We start from the raw sequence: 23,983 nt of genomic DNA, 5'->3' as shown, positions 1-23,983 counted from the left end.
CAACTTTTGGAGGAACTGTTCCCTACTGAAAGTCAAAGTCCATATTAGAAAACTTTACTGTGAAAAGTACTGCTTAGCTGTATAGCCAAAATGATTAAAAACAAAACGGCAAGAAGAAATCCTTATAGCCAATTACTTTATATTTCTGAAATCCAGCACTTGAAATTTAGTTCACTCATACCAAAACTGAAATGTTTTTGAAGGGGCCTGAATTTGCTATTTCACCTCCATATGGATAGATATAGCTATTTTGAATTTCATTAATTATATTTACATAGTATTTTACATTGGACAAAGTGCTTTACAGTCATCACATAATAGAACAATTCTGTTTTTATTGTTCGGTTTTTCAGTCATCTGACTGTGATATATTTGGAGTTTTCTTGGCAAAAATAATGGAGTAGTTTGTCATTTCCTTCTCTAGCTCACCTTACAGATGAGGAAACTGAGGCAAACAAGGTTAAGTGACTTGGCCAGAGTCACACAGCTTGTTAAGTCTCCAAGAATAGTAGAACTCTGGTAAAATAAGAGGAATTATTCAGTTAGATTTCATTTTTCCCCTTGGCTTCTTTCACGATTCCATTCAAACCTCCTCTTCTGCTAGAGGCCTCTCATTCAAAGGTTATCTTCTACTCTGTTTCATGTTTTTACATTTTATCTCATTAAGTCACAAAGCTTCTTAGGGCAAGGATTAATTTGGTCATTTCTACCTTCCCTTGTTTTTATACCCAGGGCTTAATAAATACTCTTTGATTGATAAAAATACAAACTTATGGCACCAAAAAATAGATCTCATCCTCTTATTTATTGATGTTTTGGTCTTGAAGACCATGCCACCTCCCAACTCTGGCATGAGTATTCTTTTTTTTTTTTTTTGGGTGAGGCAACTGGGGTTAAGTGACTAGCTAGTGTCAAGTGTCTGAGGTCGGATTTGAACTCACCTGCCTCCAGGGCTGGTGCTCTATCCACTCCGCCACCTAGCTGCCCCTACTATTGTTCTCTTGTTCACTGATGGTTGAGGTTCGTATTCTTGCCTGAACAGCCATATGGTATATTAAAATTAGAATTAAACTCTTTTCCTAGGATATAGCACAGGTTGAAGGAAATAGCTGACATCTCAATAACAGCCGATATATACATATATATACATACATATATATCTCTACCTTTTGGGAATCTGAACTTGCAAGTATGTTAATTCAAGCATTCTTTAATATGTACTACCTTAAAAAATAGGTAACAATGTAGTACTTTAAGATTTGCAAAGCCTTTTACATGTATTTTTTCATAATACCTATGACATAGGTGGTGTTATCCCCATTTTCCTGATGAGTGAACTAACAGGTTTAGTAACTTTACCAGAGTCCCATAACTATTATATATCTGAGAGATCTGAACTCAGGTTTTCTGATTCTAAATCCAGCCCTTTGGCTTCTTCTAAAAGTTCACAGACACTGTATAAAATGTACACTTAGTATGGTATTTACAGGAACTAGGAGAAAATATTTTCATCTTCTGTTTATTTAAATTCAGCACTGACCACTATAGTTTTTTTTTTTTTGACAGTGTATTTAGGCTGTCTTCAGAGTTCTCTGTATTTTCCATAAGGAATTTTCTAAGTTAATTCTAATAGTTCACATAGCTCTCTAAAGTATGCAAAACACTTTATATATATTCCTCATGTGATCCTCAACCCTGAGAGGTGGGTGCTATTATCATTCTCATTTCATACAGATGAGGAAACTGAGGCATTGAAGGTCATGTGATTTCCCCAATATTATATAACTTGTAGATCTTCTCACTGAGGCCTTCCTAACTCTAACTCCAATACTCTAGCCACTATGTCACACTGCCTCTAAAAACAGTTCGGTTGAAGCTGGACAGTTTTTGCAAATGTTTAAAAGCACTCAATGTTTATACTCACCTGAGTATACCCAACAATTTTTCATAAGGAATCCTACATGTATAAAAATCAAGACGCAGCCCACATTTTACACATTAAAAATGACACACTAGTTCTTTAACAGGAAACGGTATAGAAAAATGAAAGCCTAACAATTACTACTTGACAAGATGACCCTTGAAAGTTTTCTTGTGAATATATAGTTATATAACCAGTCCAATCTCAGACATTTAAAAAATTCTGTATTTTGAAAAGACTAAATATTATCTACAAAACATAAAGCTGTGTTATAAAGAAGAAATTTTATGTCCTTTATTTACAATCTTCTCAATGCTAACTCATCAATATTTTAAAGGCATAGCATAGCAAAGGTATAAGGTTCATCACTGATAAAAAATACTACACAAGTTTCCTAAGTCACGATAATTGTAGAGTACACATTTGTAAAAACAACAAAAATGCAAGAACATGGAAAAAGTCAAGATTCACTCTCATCCATATCTTTGTCTGGGTCTTGCTCTGCAGCATCCTTTTCTTGCTGCTGTTTCTTCCAAAGTTTGGCCATTGCCAGCAGTTTGAGGTTGGGCTGGTTTGCGGCATCTTCTGGAAAGATATAATCATAGTACTCTTCCCAGCCAGCATCAGACTATGAAGAGAAAAAATAAAGAAAATGGAATAGATATGTCTTAAACATCTAACTTTCAGCCACTTTAACTAACTGGGACACTTTCACAATGTATGGTCCTAGTCTAACTAATTATTTGGCAAAGAATTAATAACTTTGCTAGAGTTAGTTGCCTAAAATTTTGGAGAGACGACGTGGTTTATGAGTGACACAAAAACAGTGAAAAAAAATTCTTAATATATGAGGATCTACCTATATTTAGCAAAATTCCAAATTCATAATCTCTTTAAGCCCAAAATTCAATTCAATAAGAATTTAAGTGCCTTATGTGTGCAAATCAAATTTTAAATTGTTGTGTGGACTTAAATCTGTAAATCTGAGATAAATGCAAAGATATGTCCATATCAATTTCTTTACACCAAACTGGTAGCAGTCCTAGATTTCTAACTCTTACCCCATCTTCTGCCTGTACTTTTCTTCTCTTCTTAACTTTCTCTGGCATGAGTTTGTCCACTCTCTCCTTATGAGATTCGGTTCCAAATTCATCTTCAAAGTTTCGCCAGGATTCTAATAACATGAGTCTTTCTTCCTTCTCTTCACAGTTTCTCATAGTTTTGTTGGCTTCTTCGTAAATTTGTCTGCATTTACTTAAACTTTCTTCATTTCCTGCAGACAGCTCAAACTGGGCAAAACTGATCCATACCTAGAAAGAAGTCATTATGGAATGAAATTAAGTAGATAACTATAATCAAAATTTAAGACAAAATTTCATACAAATGTTAATAATGGCACTTCCTCCTGCTTAATTTCCGGTTAGTGCTACTTGGAACAAACCAACATTTTCACATTTAGTAGCAGAAATGATAAAGTGACAAGAGCCCTATAGCAGTGACCCAAAAGGGTCTAATGTTACAAGAACGTCATTAGTGTTTTTAAGTCTTTTCAAAGTTGTTTGTCTTTACAATGCCATTGCTACCCATCTCTTGACAGAGAGGGGATAAGACTCAACATGCATGAGACATGTATTTTTGGATATGGCTAATGTGGAAATTGGTTTGCTTATTTGTTATTGGTTATGCCTATTTGTTACAAGGGTTTTGTTTTCTTGTGTTTTTTTTTCTTTCTTTCCTTTTTCCAATGAGAGGGAAGTGAGAGAGAGATAAAAGCCTGTTAACTGAAATTAAAAAAAAAAAATTTATATAACATGCTAAGATGTCAAATAATGTTAGCTAACTGCTAAGAAGATGGAGGCGTAAGATGTTAGACAAGAGAAACTAACTTCTTATATCCTTCCCTAAAACAAGGATTTTGAAATTGGAAAAAAAAACCCTCAACAACTCAGAAATGGGCTCGAGTACCAACCCAATGAAAAAAAAATTATAGATGAAGAGAAGCAGAGGAAGAAACAAACTCAAAGAACTGATTTTCTTTTTCTATTCTCCAACCTTAACAAGCCTGCAATGACTTTCTAAGTTTCTTTCAGGTCAATGTCATTTTATTTTTCACAGGTCTCAACAATCTACTTGATAAAGTTAAAATTTAAAAGGCACTTGGACTATTCCCACTCTCCTTAAAAGCACTCTGGTATTTTATTTTATACAAATAACAAAACTTTCAAATACAAGATTAACATTTTTTTCTAACTTCAAGACTATTGACTATGGGCAAGCAAAAAAATGAACAGTGATTACAAAAAACACACACATACCTTAACGTGCTGTGTTCGTTGCAGCAATCTCCTGTAAAGACTTCTTGTTTTTTCAGATTCTTCTTGTTCAATTTCAAAATCAATGTAGGATTTCCAAAGTACCTAAATAAAGTAACTAAATATCTCAGTGTTTAAACTTAAAAAACAAAAATATCCCTAAGACCTCTTTTCCAATGTATTGTTTGATTACTGACTAGCTGAACTGCTAGACACATACACACACACACACACACATACATAATGTTTACTAATTCTATATAAAATTAGTTTGATAGAAGGAGTACAACTGACAAATTTGGATAGTCATTTTTGCCTCCCTCAGAACTTCTCAAGTGATTGGCTCACCAGGGCAAAGAAATTCTGGGACAAGCTAAGGGTCTATGTGCCTTTTCCTACTTTTGATTTGAGGAAAACAGAACCTTCTTCAAGAGAAGAGGGTAAATACTTTTAAAACATTTTTACCATGTTTTATCTGAATCTCTAAGAATAGTAGAGTTCTGGTAAAACAGTGAAATTATCCAGTTAGATTTCATTTTTGCTCTAGAATTTACACATTTAAACCATCAATAACATTTTTAGTAACAAATAATACTCCAAAAATGCCCTAGATATAATTATAACTTAAGTACTTCACCTCTGGCATGTCTAAACGTGGCTGGCTAATAGCTAATTCATATATTGCCCGGGCTCTCTCAATATCACCAAGAATTGTCTCTAACTCGGCAAATTTGATCCATGATGTGCAATTTTCTGGTGCAAATTCCAAGAACTTTTCATAAAGCTTCCGGCACCGGTCAAATTCTCGAAGTTGCAGCTCCAATTCAATGTAGACTTTAAATAATTTGTTTTTGGGACACTTGCCAATAGAAGTTCCCTAGAAAATAAAACAAAAATACCACGACTTCTTAAATTCTCTTGCTGTTGCACAACAATGGCCTGTGTTCCTAGGAACTGTTCTGGATGAATCATGCCCTGTAAGCATCATAAACTGTTCTCTTGTCCCATGGCATAAAAAAAATTATCAGGCTGGCCCTTGATAGCGGGTTTAACAAGTACCCAAGGAAAATGGTCACATTCATTTGGATATAAAATGGTTGAATTCTGATGAATGCTCAATCCTCTCCTAGCTAACTGGTAGTTTTGCTACGAGTTAACATTCCTTTAATGTTGTGAACTTTTTAAATTTCAGAAATAAGATAAAAAGCTAAAATTGGATAAGGAGTTGTAGGTAAATGTTTTACTCCAAATTTCTTGTTTAACTATGATTATAATATAGCGCATAGTACAATGAATCCAAAATGTATCTTAACTGAACTTAACTACAATTACAGTAAGTTTGAGGGCAGCTAGGTGGCACAATGGATAGAGCTCCGGCCTTGGAGTCAGGAGGACATAAGTTCAAATCCGGCCTCAGACACTTGACACTCACTAGCTATGTGATCCTGGGCAAGTCACTTAACTCCAACTGCCCCCCACCCCCTCCAATCAAAGTCAATTATAATAAGTTTGCCTTTCAAAGAGAGCCAAAGAGGGAACTGATTTTCATAGGATCATTAGAACTAGATAAGAAACTGAGGCCCAATATTATTCCAGATCATAGAGGGAGTTAGGAGCAAAGTCTGAATCTGAATTCAGCTCTTCTAACTCCAAAGTCTAATGTTTTTTGTTGGTTTTACTAGTAATTTTGAGTTTATTCACTGATATCTGATGTGTAAAGTTTTCTATAATTAACTGGTAATTAAATGCAGGAAATAACCATTTTTTTTTTAATTAAAAGACTATAAAAGTAGCTTTCAAATACTTCATTAGAGAGGCCAATCCTAATAAAGAGCAATAACCTACTGGTAGGGAAGATATAATTGCATACTACAAAGTAAAACTATATTCATACAATCAGAGATTACACATATACTGAAGAACAATTGGTTTTTGGTAACTACAATGTGGCTAGGCTATAAATTAACTTTTTTTCAGTTGAAGTAGTAAAAGGCTCATTTGTGTTAGCAGACAGAATGACAGAAATATCATCAATTTTATTCAACTACTAAAGATAAAACTTTACTCTTTGGTTTTCTGGACATAACAAATCTTCCATGTTTCACAATCTCCTCATAACTTACCAAAGCTCTTCTGGCAAATGGTAGATTTTTCTGTCTTATTTCAAACTGGGCATACAGTAACCACATTTTGGCAAATGTAAACTGAAAAACAAAAGCACAACCCCCCCCAATATAAAGGACTCTGAATTAAAAGGCTGTTGTTCCTCTGAAATAAATCTTATGGAGCTAATGGTGATGATGTACTTTGGTTACAATCAATTACAATAAGATACAGTAGTAGTATTGACTATTTTAATAATTCCAAAGCTCTATAATTCTATCAGAGGGGGTACTCCTACTGATTCATACTGAACTCCTCCTCAATGAATCTGTCAGCAAGCATTTATTAAACACTTACTAAGTGCCAAGCACTAGGAATATAAAGAAGGCAAAGACACAGGTCCCTAACCTCAAGGAGCTCGTAGTCTAAAGGGAGAGACAGCCTGCAAACAACTATGTACATGCAAGATATACAGAGCAGACAGAAGGTCTCAGAGAGAAGGCATTAGCAGTGGGTTTTGAAACCAGGAAGTCTCCTGAAGGTGGGATTTGAACCCGAGTCTTAAAGAAAGCCAACAGAAGTGGTGAGTATGAAGAGTCATGTGAAGACCAACAATAAGGCAGTGTTACCGGAATGTGGAAGATAAGTGTAGTAAAATTTGAAAGCTAGGAGGGGAATGGGTTGCGAAGCACTTGGAATGCCAAACAGAGGATTTTGTATTTGATCCTGGGGGTAAAAAGGAGTCACTGGAATTTACTGAATAAGAAGGTGATGTGGGCAAACCTGTGCTTTAGGAAAAGCACTTTGGTCAGTGAGAATACATTGAAGTATGGTCAGATTTGAAGCCAAGAGACCAGTCAGCAAGTTGAAGCAATAATCCAGTAGTGAGGTAATGAAAGGCTGTACCACATAGATATGTGAGTGGAGAGGAAGAGAGAGATATAAAGAGAGGCTGTGAAGGTAAGAAGGACAAAACTTGGCAAATGACTGGATATATGGAATGAGTGTAAGAGAGGACTTGAGGATGTTACTGAGTGTGTGAGCCTGGTGACCAGAATAATGATGGTACCCTCCATAAGAGGCAAGTTTGGAAGGAGAGAGGATTTAAGGGGAAAGAGAATGAGTTCCGTTTGGGGCACAATGAGTTTGAGATGCCCACTGGACATCAGTTGGAGATGTTCAAAAGACAATGCAAGACTGGAGCTCAGAATTGAAGTTAAGGCTAGATATATAGAACTGGGAATCACCTGCATGAAGATAATAATGGAACCTATTTACCAAGTAAAGGATAAATGAAGTAGAGAAGAGGGCCCAGGATACAGCCTTGGGGAACACCCACAGTCAGTGGGCACGACCTGAATGAAGAACCAGCAAAGGTATGCAGGAGAAGAGAGTGATCAACAGTGCCAAAGGCTGCAGAGTACACAGGGCTTCCAGTGGACTGTGGCCATAAAAAGGACCACTCTTTGGTTAACATGGTGATGAACTTCTTCAAAGCTAACCTGCTCCTCTGACAACAGAAATACAACTGGGTAAAACGCACTGACCAACAAAAAAACCTAGTCAAAATCCCTATAAGGAGAAAATAATTGTTTTTACAATAATCATTTATACTAATATTACATTAATTATTCAGTCCTTGGGCTAATGTACAATGGAGACAACTTCATGGCCAAATTCAGGTAGATAACACTGATTTGCTCAACAAATATTTATTGATTTGTTCCCTTAACATGGTTTTGTTCATTCAGTACTCCCTCTCTGGACTGGCTTCTCCTTCTTTTGCCTTTCCTCCAATATCCAGTTCATGCTGGTGTTTCTTTGACCAATTCAGCCCACAGTCCTTCCCCTTACCTCCTAAAGCATTTAGTCCCTATCAAATCATCTGGCAATTAGCAGATATACTCCCTTGCATTGGTGTTAACTTTTTATATGTGAATGTCTTATTTCCCCTAATTAAGTATGTGAGCTCCTAGAGAACATGGACCATGTCTACTCCTTCAAAACCACCACATCGCCTTGGCACTATGCTATGACAATTAGTTAATGAATGATTTCATGAAAGGAGGAACTATATTTGTCAGAGCTAGATTTTTTTTTTATCACCCTGGAATTTATGCAATTCAGTTTAACATTTATTAAACACTTGAAATGTATGAGGCACTGTCTTAGAAGCTATAGATACAAAGGAGAAAAATGGCACAGACCATGCTCTGAAGGTGCTAACCTATAATTTATCAGGAGGTACAAAGCACACACAATCAGAATATAATAAATATATAGGTCGGAGAGTCACGAGAGATTTGAGAAGATTCAGACGATGTTTCATGGAGGATGTGGCACTTGATCTAACTCTTGAAAGGTAAAGAAGGAATTCAAAAGACAAAGATGTAGAGGAGCTCCATTCAACATGGGGAGAAGCAAGTAAAAATGGGCAATGGCAAGAGAGGATGGGCCAACATCAGGGTATAGCAATATAAAGTTGCGCGTGAACACAGAATGATGGAGAGTAGTATGAAATAAGGTTAGAAAAGTTGGTCAAAGCCAGAATACAAAATTCCTTGTATGCCAAGTGTACTTTAATACCTTGGCAATAAGAAGCCACTATAGTTTTTGAGAAGGGCTATGATAAGATATAGGTATTGGTACTGGGGAGCTGGAGTTCAGAGAAGAGGTTAGAAGGTAACTATACAGATTAGGAATTCACTGGCTAATTGAAGTCATAAGAATGAATAAGATTGGCAAGGGAAAAAGAAGAGAAGGCGGCCTAAAACAGAACCCTGGAGGACACTCAAACTTAGAGGAAGAGAAATTGTGAAGGAGGAAGACCCATACCTTTTTGTGAGGAATCAATTTCAAACAAGCTTGATATACCTGTCTGGTCCTCTCTGGATCCTATAAACAAAGAACAGAAACTTTAAGGAAAAATATTGTCCTTTTTTGCAGCAGATTTTAGTAATTCTAATTCAATTACACAAACCCAAACCTTAATTATTTTCAGATGTCTATGTTTTCAAGCACTGACTTCATTTATGATAAAAAAAAAAACAAAAACTACCTGAGTTTCTTTGAAGAGCTTTTTTTCCTTATCAGCAGAAATAAAATGGTTCAGTATTCTCTGAACAACAGAATGTACATGTAAGTATACACATGTGTACATGTAAGCACACACACATAATTTTTTGCTCAGATCACCAGAATACAAACTCCCACCCCTCTATAATTTAACCAAATGACTTTTCTTGGATATATCACTTGATATGCACTTGAAGCAGAAACTTATCATTTAACTATGAACTTGGTGAAAATTAGTAAGAAAGCCCAAGAGAAACTATATATAATTAAATAAAGTCTTAGGTTGATTTATTCATCTTACATATCAAGTGGCATCACTCTACAGCTCAAGGAGAGAAAAGAACTTCGTGTGTTCTGCAAACAGGAAGGTTTTGAAATACTATACAGTAAATATGAAATTAACCACGTATTTGAAGGTCATTACATCTTACATGAAATATGGGCTTACTTGGCATCTAAAGCTTTATTCTCCAGTTTGAAGGAGTCCAAACTTAACCATAGGGAGATGAGAAGCCATGAATACTCTACATGCAATTATTCCTGTTCCTTTTACCTTTGCCTCCAACTCTTCATAAAGTGCATAGTTGATCCAGAGGTATATATACCGCTTCCAATGCCTCTTCTCTTGGATTGGTGGCACATTGGCAATGGCTCTTTCATACACTTCTCGCACAGTGTCTGGTTCCGCATCACTTTCCACCAATCGCAAATAATCAAACCAGGCATCATAATTGTGTGGATTGGCCTAAGAAGAAAACCAGTTCTATAATCTGTCATAAACTACATTTTACCTCATTAGGAGGAGAGATAGTGGTGAGGGCCTTTCCAGTTATCCAGGCAACATGATCATAACAGTGGGAATTTATATATTAACTATTTCATAAGGCTTTCAGAACACTTCTAAAGAATTCTGACCTTTTTTCTTAGAAAATTTCTGACAGATTTAACAAATAAAGTTTAAAGGAGGAGCCTAACATCACAGAGCCAATGAATGGCAGAGCCAAGGCCAAAGCCAAGATTTACATATATTTAATTTCTTTTTTGCTTTGGTATTTTGAATAAGCAGCAACACACTACAAGGAAATTCACAGAATTTCAGAGTTGGAAGAGACTTTAGGGGCTATCTAGTGCAATCCATACCCCCAAAAAATTTTTTTCACCAAAACATAGCTGACAAATGGTCATCTAGTCTCTGACTGAAGACCTTCAGTGAGGGGAAATGACCACCTCCCACTCAACTTAAGGAGAGCTATAACTGTTATTTTTTTCTTACACTGAGCCTAAATTTACCTTTTCATAAATTCTACTCTTTGCTCCTGGTTCTATCTGGGACAAAATATACCTAATCCCTCTAATCCCTCTTCCACATTAAAGTCTTTCAAAGACTTGGAAAATAGCCACCATGACCACCTTGAGTTTTCTCTTCTCTGTTCCTTCAACCAATCCTCACATAGCATTAATTCAAAGCCCTTCACTATCCTGACTGCCATCCTCCATAGAGTATCTAGCTTATAAATATCCTTCCTATAACTGAGGCGCCCAGAACCTAACAAGAGAGTCTAGTTATGATTTGACTAGGACAAAAATCCAATGGAACTATTGCCTTGTTATTCCTAGAAATGACACCTCTCTTAATATGGCCCAAGATCATATTAGCTTTTTTTGATTTCTGTTGTACAATATTTTTAACTTATATTGAGTTTGCTGTCCACAAAAATCCTCAGATCTTCTTCAGATAACTACCAACTATGCCTCCCTCATTTTGTCTTGGTGAAGTCAATTTCTTTAACAAGTTTCATTGGTGCTTTTTGCTTTTACATCAGTTATTTGTAAAATGTTATCCACTCACCTTCCAGAATTGAATTTTCCCTTGTTATAAAAAGATTAACAAAAACAATGGATACAGATACTATGTCTGACAACATATGCAACAGTCTACTTTTAAAGTCTCTGCTGAAAGGAAAGCTGTGATATTTAACCATCTGCTCTCTGGGACCATCACTGGTTTTTTAGTTTGGAGGAAGCTAAGTTTTTAAAAATAAATATAATTTAAATTGAATTTAAATCAAACCTATTTACAATATAGTAGGAAGGGATGGAACTGCATCTTTGGTAGAAACAGCAATTCAAGGGGCAGCTAGGTGGTGCAGTGGATAAGAACACCGGCCCTGAAGTCAGGAGGACCTGAGTTCAAATCCGACCACAGACCAAACACTTGATGCGTACTAGCTGTGTGACCTTGGGCAAGTCACTTAACCCCGATTGCCTCACTTTAAAAAAAAAAAAAAACAGCAATTCAAGCACTTAAGCTAAAAGACAGAGAATATTATTTTCTAGTAGTTTCTGAAACTTCTTTGAATGGGAATGAATGACTGAGATTATATGCAGTACAAAAGATCATAGGATTTAGAAAGCCCTTTCAGACCCACTTTCAAAAATTACTTTAAGTATATTCAAAATTCAAATTTAATAAACATTTACTAAGTATCTACATCGTAAAAAAAAAACACTGGGCTAGACAAGATGCTTGGTACACAAAGACAAAAAATGAGGCAGTCTTGCCCTTAGGGAACTTAAGGTACAGCAAAAGGATGTAAGAGGACTCATATTTATACCAGTAACTGTAATAAAACTTAGAAAATGAGCAAAGGTAAAGAAGAAGTCAGAGTTGCCCGAAAGATTTAAGTAAGGAGGGATCAAATTTATCAACTATCTCAGGGAACAAAGAAGGCTTCATTAAGTGTCACTGTAGGTAGGCCTTGAAGAATATAGTGTATTAGAGCAGAAGATATAGAATAAATACAAAATAAATAGAAAGTAAATATAAGGCAGTTAGGTAGGGAGGGCACTAGTAGCTGGAGAGATAAAGAAAGGCTTTCTGTAGAAGGTGGAATTGAGCTGCATCTTGAAGACAGACCGAACATTCCATGAAGAAGACGTGAGGAGGGAGTACATGCCAGACATGGGGAATGGTCATTGCAAAGGTCCAGAGAAAGGATATAGAGTGCTATGTGTGAAGAACAGAGACAAGGCCATTTTGGTTGAAAGTGTGAGAAGGAGAGTTATATATGACAAAGCCAGAAAGGCAGAATGGGGCCAGGTTGTGAAGGGTTTTAAAAGCTCAACAAGAGTTTATATTTTATCCTTGAGACAAAAGGAAGCCTCTAGAATCTGACAAAGAGAAGGACATAGTCAAACATGTTCTTAAGGAAAACACCTTTGGCTGCTGTATGAACAATGGATTAGAGAAAGGAGAAACCCAAGGAGGGACATCAATTAGGAGGCCATTGCAATAGTGTAGGCAAGAGGGGGTGGTTGTGTAAATAGAGAGAAGGGGTTGGATATGAGCTAGAAATGCTAAAATGTGGCAACTGATTGATTATGTGGAGTGGGGCCAAGGAGGTTACAAACCTGGGAGACGAGAAGATGGTCACACACTTGAAAGACATTGGGAAATTCAGCAGAGAGAAAAGTATTTTGGGAAAGCTGTTCTGGGAATGCTGACTTTCACAAAGCAGAACAACTGTCTTGGTGCTTCCAGTCTTTATTGTCTCCAATTCATCCTTTACAAATAATAAAATAATCTTCCTAAAGCACAAGTCTGACCACATCACTTCCCTACTCAAAAAATCTCAATACGTCCACCTAACTTGTAGAATAAACTACAAATTCCTCAGTCTAAAATTTGAAGCCCTTCACAATGTGGTTCCCACAGATCTTTCCAAATTTTTTTTCCTATTACTCCCTTAGACACACACTAGATTCCAGCCAAAACCATGTTATTACTTCTACCTGAACTCAACATGCCATTCCCCACCCGAGTCTTTCTTGAGGTACTCCCATAACTAGCACATGCCTCCTCCCTGCCTTCACCCTCCTGGAATCCTTGCTCTCTTTCAAAGCTAGGCTCAAGTGTCACCTCCTGCAGCTGTTAGTGCTCTCAGCCTCCCAAAATTATTTTCTATTTACTATTTGTGTCTATGTGGCATCACCCCCAGGAAGTATAGTACCTTAAAGAAGGGACTATTTCATCAGATCTGAGCAAGTCACCCTTATTCTATAAACTCCAATTGCTCCCTAGTATCTCTAAGATAAAATATACCTTCCTCTGTTTATCTCTCGATGCTCTTCACAAACTGGCTCCAAACTGTCTTTAGCTTCACTGTCCGTCACCCATCCTTGCACAACCTAGGAGCCAACCAAACTGGCCACCTCCCTATTCCTGACTCAAGCCATGTCCCATTTGTGTACCTTTGTACTGGCTGTCCCCTAGGCCTGGAATGGACTCCCTTTTCACATCCTCCCCAGAGAATCCCATTCTTCCTTTAAGACACAACTCAGAAATCACATTCTACTTGAAGCCTTCCCAGATTCTCCCAATTGCTAGGGCCCTATTCTTCCAAACTACATTGTAACTATTTTCTACATCTTTATCCTGTATATATTTATATGTGTAACTGTTATCTCCTATATTAGAATACAGGCTCTTTGTGAGCAGAGTTCACTTCAGTCTTTGTAACACCTTTTGCACTGCCTGACACATATTAGAACCTTTAATAAAGGTCTGCTGAATGACTGATTTTGATGTCTGCATCTCTAGCGCCCAGGTCATTTCTCTGTACATAGCAGGTATTTAGTAAATGTTCCTTGAACTGAACTAAATTGAGGAGTATCAAGAAAGAAGAGGTGGTTAATAATATTAAATGGTACAGGAAGGTCAAAGAGGATGAGATGAAGAAAAAGACCACTGGATTTGGCAAACAAAATTTTGGCAAGGAGGTCAGGGTTGACTGAGGAAAATGCAGTTTCAGTAGAGTGATTAGTCAGGCAAATAAACCAGATTGCAAGGAGTTAAGAAATGAAAAGGTGGTAAGGAGATGGAGGTAATAAGTGAGTATAGTTAATTACTCTTTGTAGAAGTTGACAGTGAATGAGAAGAGACATAGCTTAACAAACAGGACAGTAGATTGAAGATGTTGTTGTTGCTGTTTTTAGGGGGGAGAGGACGCTAAGCATGACTATAGATAGAGGGAAAGACTCCAGTAGAAAGTAGGGGATTGAAGAGGTTGGGGACAAAGAGAGGGGTTAGTTAATGGAGGAGTTTATTATGAAAGAGTGAAGGAATGGGATGAGATCAAGACCACAGATTAGCTTTGGCAAGGAGGATGTCTTTGAAATCCTCCAATGGTAGAGCAAAGGAGGGTAGTACGGGAAAAGGTTTTGAAGCTTTGATGAGGGAATTTGTGACAGCTCATTTCCAAAGGACTTAAAATTTTTGATTAGATGAGGTAGAATTAAAGGACTATGAACTTTTGAACAGGTGCTAAGGTGAATATGAAAGAGAATCAGTAAGAAATAAGCAAAAACATTGCTGTAGAGTAGCAAGGGGCCATTCGGTTGAAGGTAGACAACATGAAATGGCAATTTCATCCCAACAGTTTCATGACTTCCTTCACTAGTATTCTGTTGCTTGAGAATAGAACAGGGAAGATATTACTAATACAGGTATACTCACCTTAACCTCCTCTTCATACTGGAATCGCCGTTTGCTCACAATGATGTCTTCAATACCTCGCCTATCCCCAAATTTCTTTTCAAAGATTGTGTAATTTTTAAAGAGTTCTTGGGCTTCCTGCTTCGAAATCCTATCCAGAGCATATTTGTAGATCACTCGTACCCTTTCAAACTGTAAATAACAAAAGCTTCAATACAAATGCTAATACATTTTAACAATTACTTCCGATCTCATTTAAAATAATTTCAAGAATTTATATGATGCATAATTTTTGAGTATTTAAATATTTTAAATATTTAAATGCTGGGGACTGAACGTGACCAAAATTATGTATTGATGCAATATTCTTTTCTTCAGTAACTCATTTGGGATGCTCTCACAAATGACACACACAGATCTATCTAATTAATCCCTCTAAATCTTAGTAGACATTCTTCATGAGTTGCTATGGCCAAGAAAAAAAGCCAACAATGGATGGTAGAAGCCAGGCCCCTAAATTTAGCTTGGAGTTGAGTCTTAGAAGACAAGCATACAAGATCATTAAATGGCTCAAATCTGAAGCCCCGCCAACTCAGTAGGATCTGTGAGAACTTGTGCTTTAACAGCAGAGTCTTTGCCACAAGCACCACCATGCCACCAGCCACTGGAGTAGGATTTTAGTCGAAGTTTGCTGCCAGATTAAATCACCTCTTTGCAACATCAGTCAAAAGCTTGAATATTCCCCAGTTTTCTATGGACTAATGTACACATTCTTAACCTAGCATTCAAAGCCTTTCACTGTCTGTCACCAACTTATTTTTCAAGCCTTGGTTTCTATTATTCCCCTTCACGAACCCTCCAATCTAGGTCTACACTTCAGTATGCAATCTTATCTTGGTGCCTTTGCTTACTCTAAGTCTACTCATCTCCTTATTTCAAAGGCACAGTTCAAGTGCAGCCCCCTGGGAAGTCTTTCCTTTCCAACCCAGTCTTCAATGATTATTTCCTCCTCTGATTTTCTATAACTCTTCCTGCTAAACTGTTCCCCTCTCTTTAGTGTAGAGATGCTGACGTCTTAATAACTTCTAAAAAAGATGAAAGAATAACACAAAATGGACATCTATTAAGTATGTACAGTAAGTAGAAATCTTATAAAAGTCTTTTTGCATAATACACAGAAACTGCACGCATACTTACTTCTTTCTGATTTTCTTCAAACTTTGCAAAGGCTACGTAGAGATGTTCATCCATATGCTCATCTCCAAAGAATTCCACAGCTCTTTCATATACTTTCCTTGCATGAGCAAAGTAGCCATGTTTTTCTTCAAAGCGAGCATACTTGATCCAGTTCTTAACATCGGGGTGCACGAGGACAAGTACAAAGGAATTAAGGAAATGCTAGCCAGGATATTGATGGAAATTTTTGCAAGTCCAATCACTAGTAGAGCCCAAATAAAATAACCAAATCTTATAAGTACCCAACTATCCCTTAAGGCATGGTTTCTTACCCTTTTTTGTGACAAAAAAGTCTTGCTTTTGCAGACTGGAAAAGTCTATGGATGAACTCCTCCGAAAAATGTTTTTTAATGCCCCAAATAAAAGACAAAGTATTGCAAACCTTTTATACTGAAATGAAAAAATCTAAAATTTTTTTTTTAAGTTTATAAAAGTTAGGTTAAGAATTTCTGTTTTGGGGGGAAAAAACCCATCACAGATTTATCATTAAACTTAAAATGTAACCAAAGAAGACCAAGAATGATAGATAGAATGGACTCATTAAACAAATGTGAGTAAGATTTTTCTAATATGAATTTGAGAAAAGCAAGACTGGGTACAACTCCTGAAATGGGACTACGTCTTCTGTTTAAAAAAGCATAACTGGTGACATGTGATAATGGTTAAAGCACCAATCTTAGAGCTGAATGTTCAAATCCTAGCTCTGCTACTGAATAACTAGAAGACCTTGGGAAAGTCACTTTATTTTTATGAGCTTGTTTCCTTATCTGTTACATGAGGATAAAGACAGTGATACTACTATAGTACTACCTGTTTTTCAAGGTTACCTTAAAAATGTTTTGTAAATTGCTTGAAAAATAATCACATTATAAAAAGAACAAACAGAAATAAAATGAATGCCTTGAAAATATCACCAAGAATTACTCAGAAATGTTTTGCTTTGGCTTAACAGAGTATACCTATCTAGAAGCATACAGATTGTAAAGTACATAAAATCTGTTTCCTTAACTGCTTACCCAGGAAATATATGCTACCAAGTACAAGCAAGTGACTATCTAAGGAATATATGATACATCTGATAATCAAATCATAATCAAAAATTTTTTCAAAGGATATATCTTTCATAAATGCAACGTGCACGATCCACCTCTTTGTATCTCAATTCAAAGTTGATATAGGAGTGCCAGGCTTGTTCCTCAGGCTGCCATTCCATCCATCGTTCAAATACTTGCCGGCCTCCAGCAATATTTCCCAACATCTCCTCCATATAAGTGTATTTGTACCTATAACAAAATCATTCCAAGATAACTTCTGGAGTCAAAATGGAGCCAAAGGAAGAAATAAACCTTGGACATTTTGAATTTATTCATGTCTTTAATGAGATGGTGACTTAAGGCTTTATTGTCCAAAAGATTAATAAAACAATACTATCTGATTAAAATATTATCTTCCAGAAAAGATCAAACATTTGAAATGTAGGTGGTTAAAAATTTGTATGTTTCAATAGGAAGTTCTTTTGTATAAAAGAACAGACTACATAAAAACAAATCATGCTGAATAACCTTACCAGAACTGGTTGACCCGGGGAAGAGTTGTGATGGCCCGATCCCAGATATTTCGGGCGTGATTTACTTGGCGATTCTTCATTTCCATTTCTGCATATTTTAGCCAGAGAGTGATATTTCGATAGTCAACATCTAAAGCACGCTCATATATGGAACGGGCTCTGTAAGGTAACATGTTGGGGGGAAAGTATGTAAAACTTGACAACTACATTTCAGGTAAGTGTCTAAAATACTTTACATAATTCATCGAAATATTCTCCTACTAATGCAGATGTATAATAGTATCTTGTACTTGTGCAACCAAAATTTTTCAAATCATTTTCAAATCTATTAGCTTATTTCATCACCATATATGAAATGATGTTCTTATACGTGTAAATTTTACCTTTGAATTTCTTTTAGACTCTCTTCCCATTGTGCGTATTTTATCCAGTTACTAATCACAGTTCTATTCTTCCTTATATTGTCCTCAAAAGTCTGGTGAAAAAGGAAAAGAGTGAACCCAAATAAAATCAATTAAAAGTGAAATTATACTTTGGTTCAATTCTCAGACTAACAAAAGTAATTCATTTAAATTTAATTCACAGAAGTCACATTCTAAAATCTCTGAACTTGAAGGAACCTATGAAAGGAGATGGATACTTTGAACAAATCCTTATGATACCAAATTCCATCAGGACAACAAGAAGAAAAATAGCAAAATACATCCAATTGTTAGCAGTGTTTTTAAAATCTTAATGCTTATACACTGTAATCATGGTGATACCTAAGCACACACTTAAGAAATTATTTATTTTGTTAAAAAAATTATCATAAAAATAACAGTAAAAACATTCAAAATAAGGAAGATATTACATAAAACCTTAGCATTTAATAAAATAAGAGCAAACAAACTGCTGGTGCATTTAAAAAGGGCAAAGTATGCAGAGCCTCTTGTTGAGTGAGTATCCCATTCTAATTAGCATGTCCTCTCTCTAGCTACTAATCTTGTTCAGAACCTTAACATTTAAAAAAATTATTATCATCTCATTCCTTTAGTGGACTGAATTTATTTTTGGATGTAAAACAGAAGAAAAAAGAAGATTTTACTTATTTAGGCAAAATCTAATTGACTAATAATTAATGGTGACAAAATTAATGTCATAAGAAGCCATGGACTACTGGAATTCATTGGTGCCAGAAAAATCACTGGTTTAAGGGCAGTCTTAGCTATGTGATCCTGATTAAGTCACTTAAGGTTTCAGAGACTCAGTTTCTTCACCTGTAAAATGGGGATAATACTGGGAGCTAAACAGTGCAGTAGTTTGAGTGCTGGGCCTAGAGTTGGGAAGATCTGAGTTCAAATTTCACTTCAGATAGTTACTAGCCATGTAACCCTGGGTAAGTGACTTAATCTCTAAGTTTCCAGAAGTGAGAAATGGGGAGAATAAGGGCACCTCTCTCCCAAGGTTGTTGTGAGGATTAAATGAGATAATTTTTGTAAAGCGCTTGGTGCAGAACCTGGCACACAGTCGGTTCTTAATAAATGCCTGTCCCCTTCTCCTTTCCCCTGTACTACCTATTCCATGGGAGTTTTGTTAGGAAAGCAGTTTGTAAATGTTCTATATCAGCTATTAATAATATACATTTTAGTCTCTCTAATCACAACGCATGAGAAACTTCTCAAGCTCTTAGCCAACCATCTTTATAGCTCACAGCACACTGCTGGAAGGGTTAGAAGTCTATTTTTCACTTACTTTTCTTTTCCTTAGTTTGTAGTCATTTAATTCTTCTTCATCTGTGATCTTCTGTTGAGGAGGTGGTGGCAGAAGCTCAAGCTCTCTTTCTTTAGCTTCCCTTAAAAGCTGTTCTGCTGTGATCTGTACTTCAGCAGGCGCTTTGTTTTTCACCTTAAAAATCAAACAGATTTATCTTTGGTATCTGCACTTTTCACTATATAAAATTTCAAATAACAATTACTTATGTAATTGATATGTGTACATATACATAAATTTCTGGACCATATTATAAGATACCCTATTGGGGAAATTATGTTTTCACTTCTTTATGAAATTACACATAATGCTTTACTGCTTCTACCTTAGTTTTGTCTTAAGGGAAAGTCAGCAACAAAATGAATCGCAGTATATCCGTGTTGCTTAGGATAAAAATAAATTTGGACCCTAGAGGAAATACTTTGAATGTAATTTTCATTTGATATTTTAATGTTTCAAAAATGTGTATCACATTTTAGTCAAGTTAATAAAGAACCTTTATTTATAGGACTCTTTCTTATTCCTCTTGAAGTCATAAATGAATTAAATGGTCTTAAATATAAACATTATGTCTAAAGCCATATTTAAAATAGGAACCAGAAGATGTGAATTCAAATACCAGCTCTGCCACTTATTGTGTGACCCTAGGCAGGACCTCCCAGACTATTTCCCTTAGCTGTAAAGTGATGGGGATAATATCCACACTACTTCCATTGTGAGGATGATAGAATGTAATGATATGTCACACTTTGCAAACTCTAACTTGGAAGTAAATACATTCGAAAGATAAACTTTCTGATTAAGTTGAAACTTACAATTGAATAGCTGTAACACCAAGATGGTATTTATACACTGAGATTGGGGGAGGAGAATAACATCACTCTGAAAGGAAGTAATCAGCTTTCTTGTTAAGAAAATGAGTACGGGGAACAACTGTTTTGGTTTAGTTGCAAATATTCTGTGTGGTTTCACAATTGGCAAGAGAAATACACGGAAAAAGAGCTTGAATCATCTCTTATAATGTTTTAGACCTAAGAGCTGCTTCAAGTCACTGCATTTGTGATTTTAAAGAAGTGAAAGGGGACTTAAATACTATATGGGAAATATCTACTGGCTTTAACGGAAAGAGACTTTAGAGCCCAAGACCACCACATATTTTCTAATGTTTATATACTAATCCCCAAAAAGTACGTTACTTTATAAAAGTGGGGCTGCTGATGCCAAAGAACTGACTTACTGGGGTTTACATACATGCGAAGCCAATAAACCCCAGTAAGTCAGTTCTTGGCATTTGAACAGTGGAATCGCTGCGTGGGGTCACAAGTACTGGGCTTTAGGGGCTACAGGTTCTTTCGTCAGAAGAATAGTAATTACAGGTTCTTTATGTTTATAAGCCACAATGAACACATATAGTGGTAATATCTAAATACTGTTGACGCTCAACGAATAGTTACTTCCTCCTGGCACAGTATTATTCTAAAATAACTTCCCACTTAGTAAAGCCCCCAGGCTAGGGTTCTTCCTGAAACTGAAAATTAATAAACGTTTGCCGAGCTGGGGGCACAGTGCCTCCATAATGCCTGCCCCCAGAGGGTCCCCATTCGCAGATGCTTTTTCCCCATTCCCTTCCTGGCTCCCGGGAAAAACGGTATCATACGACCAAAGAGTTTTCTCTTCGTCTCCCGACAGGGACAGGAACGACAAGACACCATCAACAGCCTTTCCTTCGCGCCCCCCCCCCCCACCTTCGGCCGCCCCACGGCTCACCCCTACCTTAGCCACTTTGGGGATCCGCTGCTTTCCGGCCGCGGTGGAGGCTGCCATGTTTGCGTGGGTGGGCCCGCGATCCCTTCAGAGCCGGCGCCAATCCGTAGGTTGTGCCTTTTAAGCTCCCCCAAAGCACCCCGACTCGCCTCCGGCCAGCTCAAGAACACCCAGACAACAACTCCAAACCGGAACCGGAAACGGAACTGTCGTCCTCGAGACGTGACCCTTCACCGGTAACCACCACGTGACGGAAGGAACGCCGTTTCTATAGTAACGAGCGTTCGGCGTCTGTCCTGGAGTTAGAGCAGGGGAGAGAGCTGTAGCTGAGGTGAGTCAAGTTAAGAGGGGTTTAGCTCGGTGCCGCGGAGGGTTTACATGTATTCTAACTGTGGTATACTCTCAGTGGTTTAGGGCCAAAGGATTTGGGTGTCAGGGAGAAGCTTTACAGGTATTCCAAGCAAAGGTGCCTTACTCTGAAACCTGAAACGGTGTCCCGTGGACTTGGGGGAAGGGAAAAAATTCAAACTACCACTCCCAGAAGGCAAAGCAACTGCACTATGGAAACACGTCCTCTCGCGATTGGCGTGTGGGCCGTGTTGCATCCTGGGTCTCGTAGTCTCAGCCTCTTAGGGCCGCTTCTGTTTTGACCTGGTAGCGCGGAGAGTACTGCACTCTAGCAAGGCGGATTAAGGAAATAGAGGAAAGGGAATAAACATTTATATAGCGCCTCCTGTGTGCCAGGCACTGTACTAAGCGCTTTACAAATATCTCATTTGATCCTCACAACCATCCTGCGAATCAGGTGCTGTTACTCCCATTTTACAGTTGAGGAAACCGAGGCAAGAGAGGTTAAGTGACTTACTAGAGTCACACAGCTGGTAAGTGTCGTAGACAGGATTTGAATCCAGGCTTTCCTGACTCCAGGTCCACTGCTTAGAAAATAACTAATAACACTTAAAAAATTTTAAACTTTATTATTTTTAAAATAGGGTTCCCCCCCCCATTGGTAAACAACAACCACAACTATCCCTTTGATCATTGAGGCAAATGGAATATATTCCAACAAACTTTGCAGCATAAGGTGTTTAATATATAGTGAAGTTCATCTTTTGGCGTCAGGGCTCCGTAACAATTGTTTCAATCTTTCAGTCGTGTCCAACTTTTTGTGACTCCTTTTTTGGGGGGGTTTTCTTGACAAAGATACTGCAGTGGTTTGCCATTTCCTTCTCCAACTCATTTAACCGATTAGGAAACTGAGGCAAACAGGGTTAAGTGATTTACCCCGGGGTCAATCAGCTAATAAGTATCTGATGAGTCTTCCTGACTCCAGACTTAGTACTATGCCTACCACTTGGTAAGTGCTTAATAAATGCTTGATGGCTGATTGATTGATAGTAAAAGTTACTAGGAAAAGAAATTGAGACTATGATTAAATTTAAATCGGTGGATTGGAATTACTTGTGTTTCATTTATCTGTTACTCTCACTGGCTAGTTAAGACTTGTGAATATATTCGACTTAGCTAGTGTAGAAAATATCTTTATTGTATCCATTTTATGAATAGATAAACTGTATTTTAGATATGTAAAGAATTTTCAGCGGTGTAAGCACTGCCACACGAGAAAAAAGTGGAATTAGGGGATAGTGGTTTCCAATTTACTCTTTCTATGGAGAACTGGGCATTTCGCCCACGTGCCCTCTAGTGGTAGAAGTAGGGCATAACTTGAGGGATGAGTATTGGACTGTTTGACCCTGAGCTTTCATCATGAAAAAGTGTCAGATAGTGGAATAACAGCTATTGAATCTAGTAGTTAAACATATTATTATTCCTCTTCATCCACTGTACATTCCAGCCAAATTGACTTCCGTGATTTTGCTTTTCTTGGAGCTCCTTCTCTACCTCCATGCCTTTATAGGCTGTCCTCTGCCTGGAAGGCACTTTCTCCCTGGAGGGTCCTTAGATCCCTTCAGGGTTCCCTCGATGTGTTACCTCCTATGGGGAAGCCTTTCTTGATCCCCTTAATTGTTAGTATTCTCCCATTCTATCCATTATTTGTGTAAATATTAATAAGCCTGTAATACAAAGAATGCTCTTAAGGGGACATAGCTAGATAACAGTATGTCTCTGGACACTCTGGGAGTTTTAGTGGAGTGTGAGCTTAGTGTGAGTCAATACGTAACCAGCAACTGAAAAACTGATGCAATCTTAATCTATATGGAGAGATATAATGTCCAGAACGAGGAAGATATCAGCCCTGCTCTGTCCACAGCTCGTTTAGATTCTTGTATTTTGTTCTGCATGACCTATTTTAGGGAGGGCATTGGTAACCTAGAGGATGAATGGGATGCCATTGGGCCTCAAGATCATGATATGTTAGTCAAAGGATCTGGAGATCAGAAGACAAAGGTGTGGGAAGAGCATGATGGCCACCTCCAAGTATAGGAATTAGACTCATCATGCTAGGCTATACAGGGCAAGAACTAGGAAGTTACAGAGAGGCAAATTTGGGGTTGAAGTAAGGAAAAACTTGTAACAAGGGAAGTGATAAAGCTGTAGTATGGACTCTGATCACATCATATTTGGGCAGCGAGGTGGCAAGTGCTAGACTTGGGTCAGCAAGATATAAGTTTAAATTTGGCACATATTAGCTCTGTGAACCTGGCAAGTCACTTAACCTGTTTGCCTCAATTTCTTGATCTGTAAAATGGATATAACAATAGTACCTACCTTACAGGGTTGTTGTGAGGATCAAATGA

General features: G+C 37.3%; 2 protein-coding genes across 2 annotated transcripts in view; one reads left to right on the top strand and one right to left on the bottom strand.

Annotated features, from left to right (window-relative positions):
• Positions 1-1,989: 1,989 nt before the first annotated feature.
• CRNKL1 (crooked neck pre-mRNA splicing factor 1) lies at positions 1,990-21,410 on the bottom strand. Its single transcript, XM_027840419.1, has 14 exons — positions 21,234-21,410; positions 19,443-19,595; positions 18,092-18,183; positions 17,709-17,867; positions 17,258-17,424; positions 16,103-16,281; positions 14,927-15,097; positions 9,965-10,156; positions 9,172-9,231; positions 6,357-6,437; positions 4,871-5,110; positions 4,237-4,338; positions 2,983-3,231; positions 1,990-2,549 (listed from the first exon to the last, which is right to left on the bottom strand). The coding sequence occupies exons 1-14, from the start codon at positions 21,282-21,284 to the stop codon at positions 2,382-2,384; spliced, it is 2,064 nt and encodes a 687-aa protein (XP_027696220.1). The 5' UTR covers positions 21,285-21,410; the 3' UTR covers positions 1,990-2,381.
• A 100-nt stretch (positions 21,411-21,510) lies between these two features.
• Positions 21,511-23,983, top strand: part of CFAP61 (cilia and flagella associated protein 61) — a 338,893-nt gene continuing 336,420 nt past the window's right edge. The window contains exon 1 of the mRNA XM_027840405.1: positions 21,511-21,555. The gene's annotated coding sequence lies outside the window, so the exon portion shown is untranslated. The remainder of the gene's footprint in view (positions 21,556-23,983) is intronic.

The sequence above is a fragment of the Vombatus ursinus genome, unplaced genomic scaffold, assembly GCF_900497805.2.
Source record: "Vombatus ursinus unplaced genomic scaffold, bare-nosed wombat genome assembly UNPS02014841.1, whole genome shotgun sequence".
Lineage (NCBI taxonomy): Eukaryota > Metazoa > Chordata > Mammalia > Diprotodontia > Vombatidae > Vombatus > Vombatus ursinus.
The sequence above is the reverse complement of the archived record's forward strand: the minus strand, read 5'-3'. Positions and strand labels throughout refer to the sequence as shown.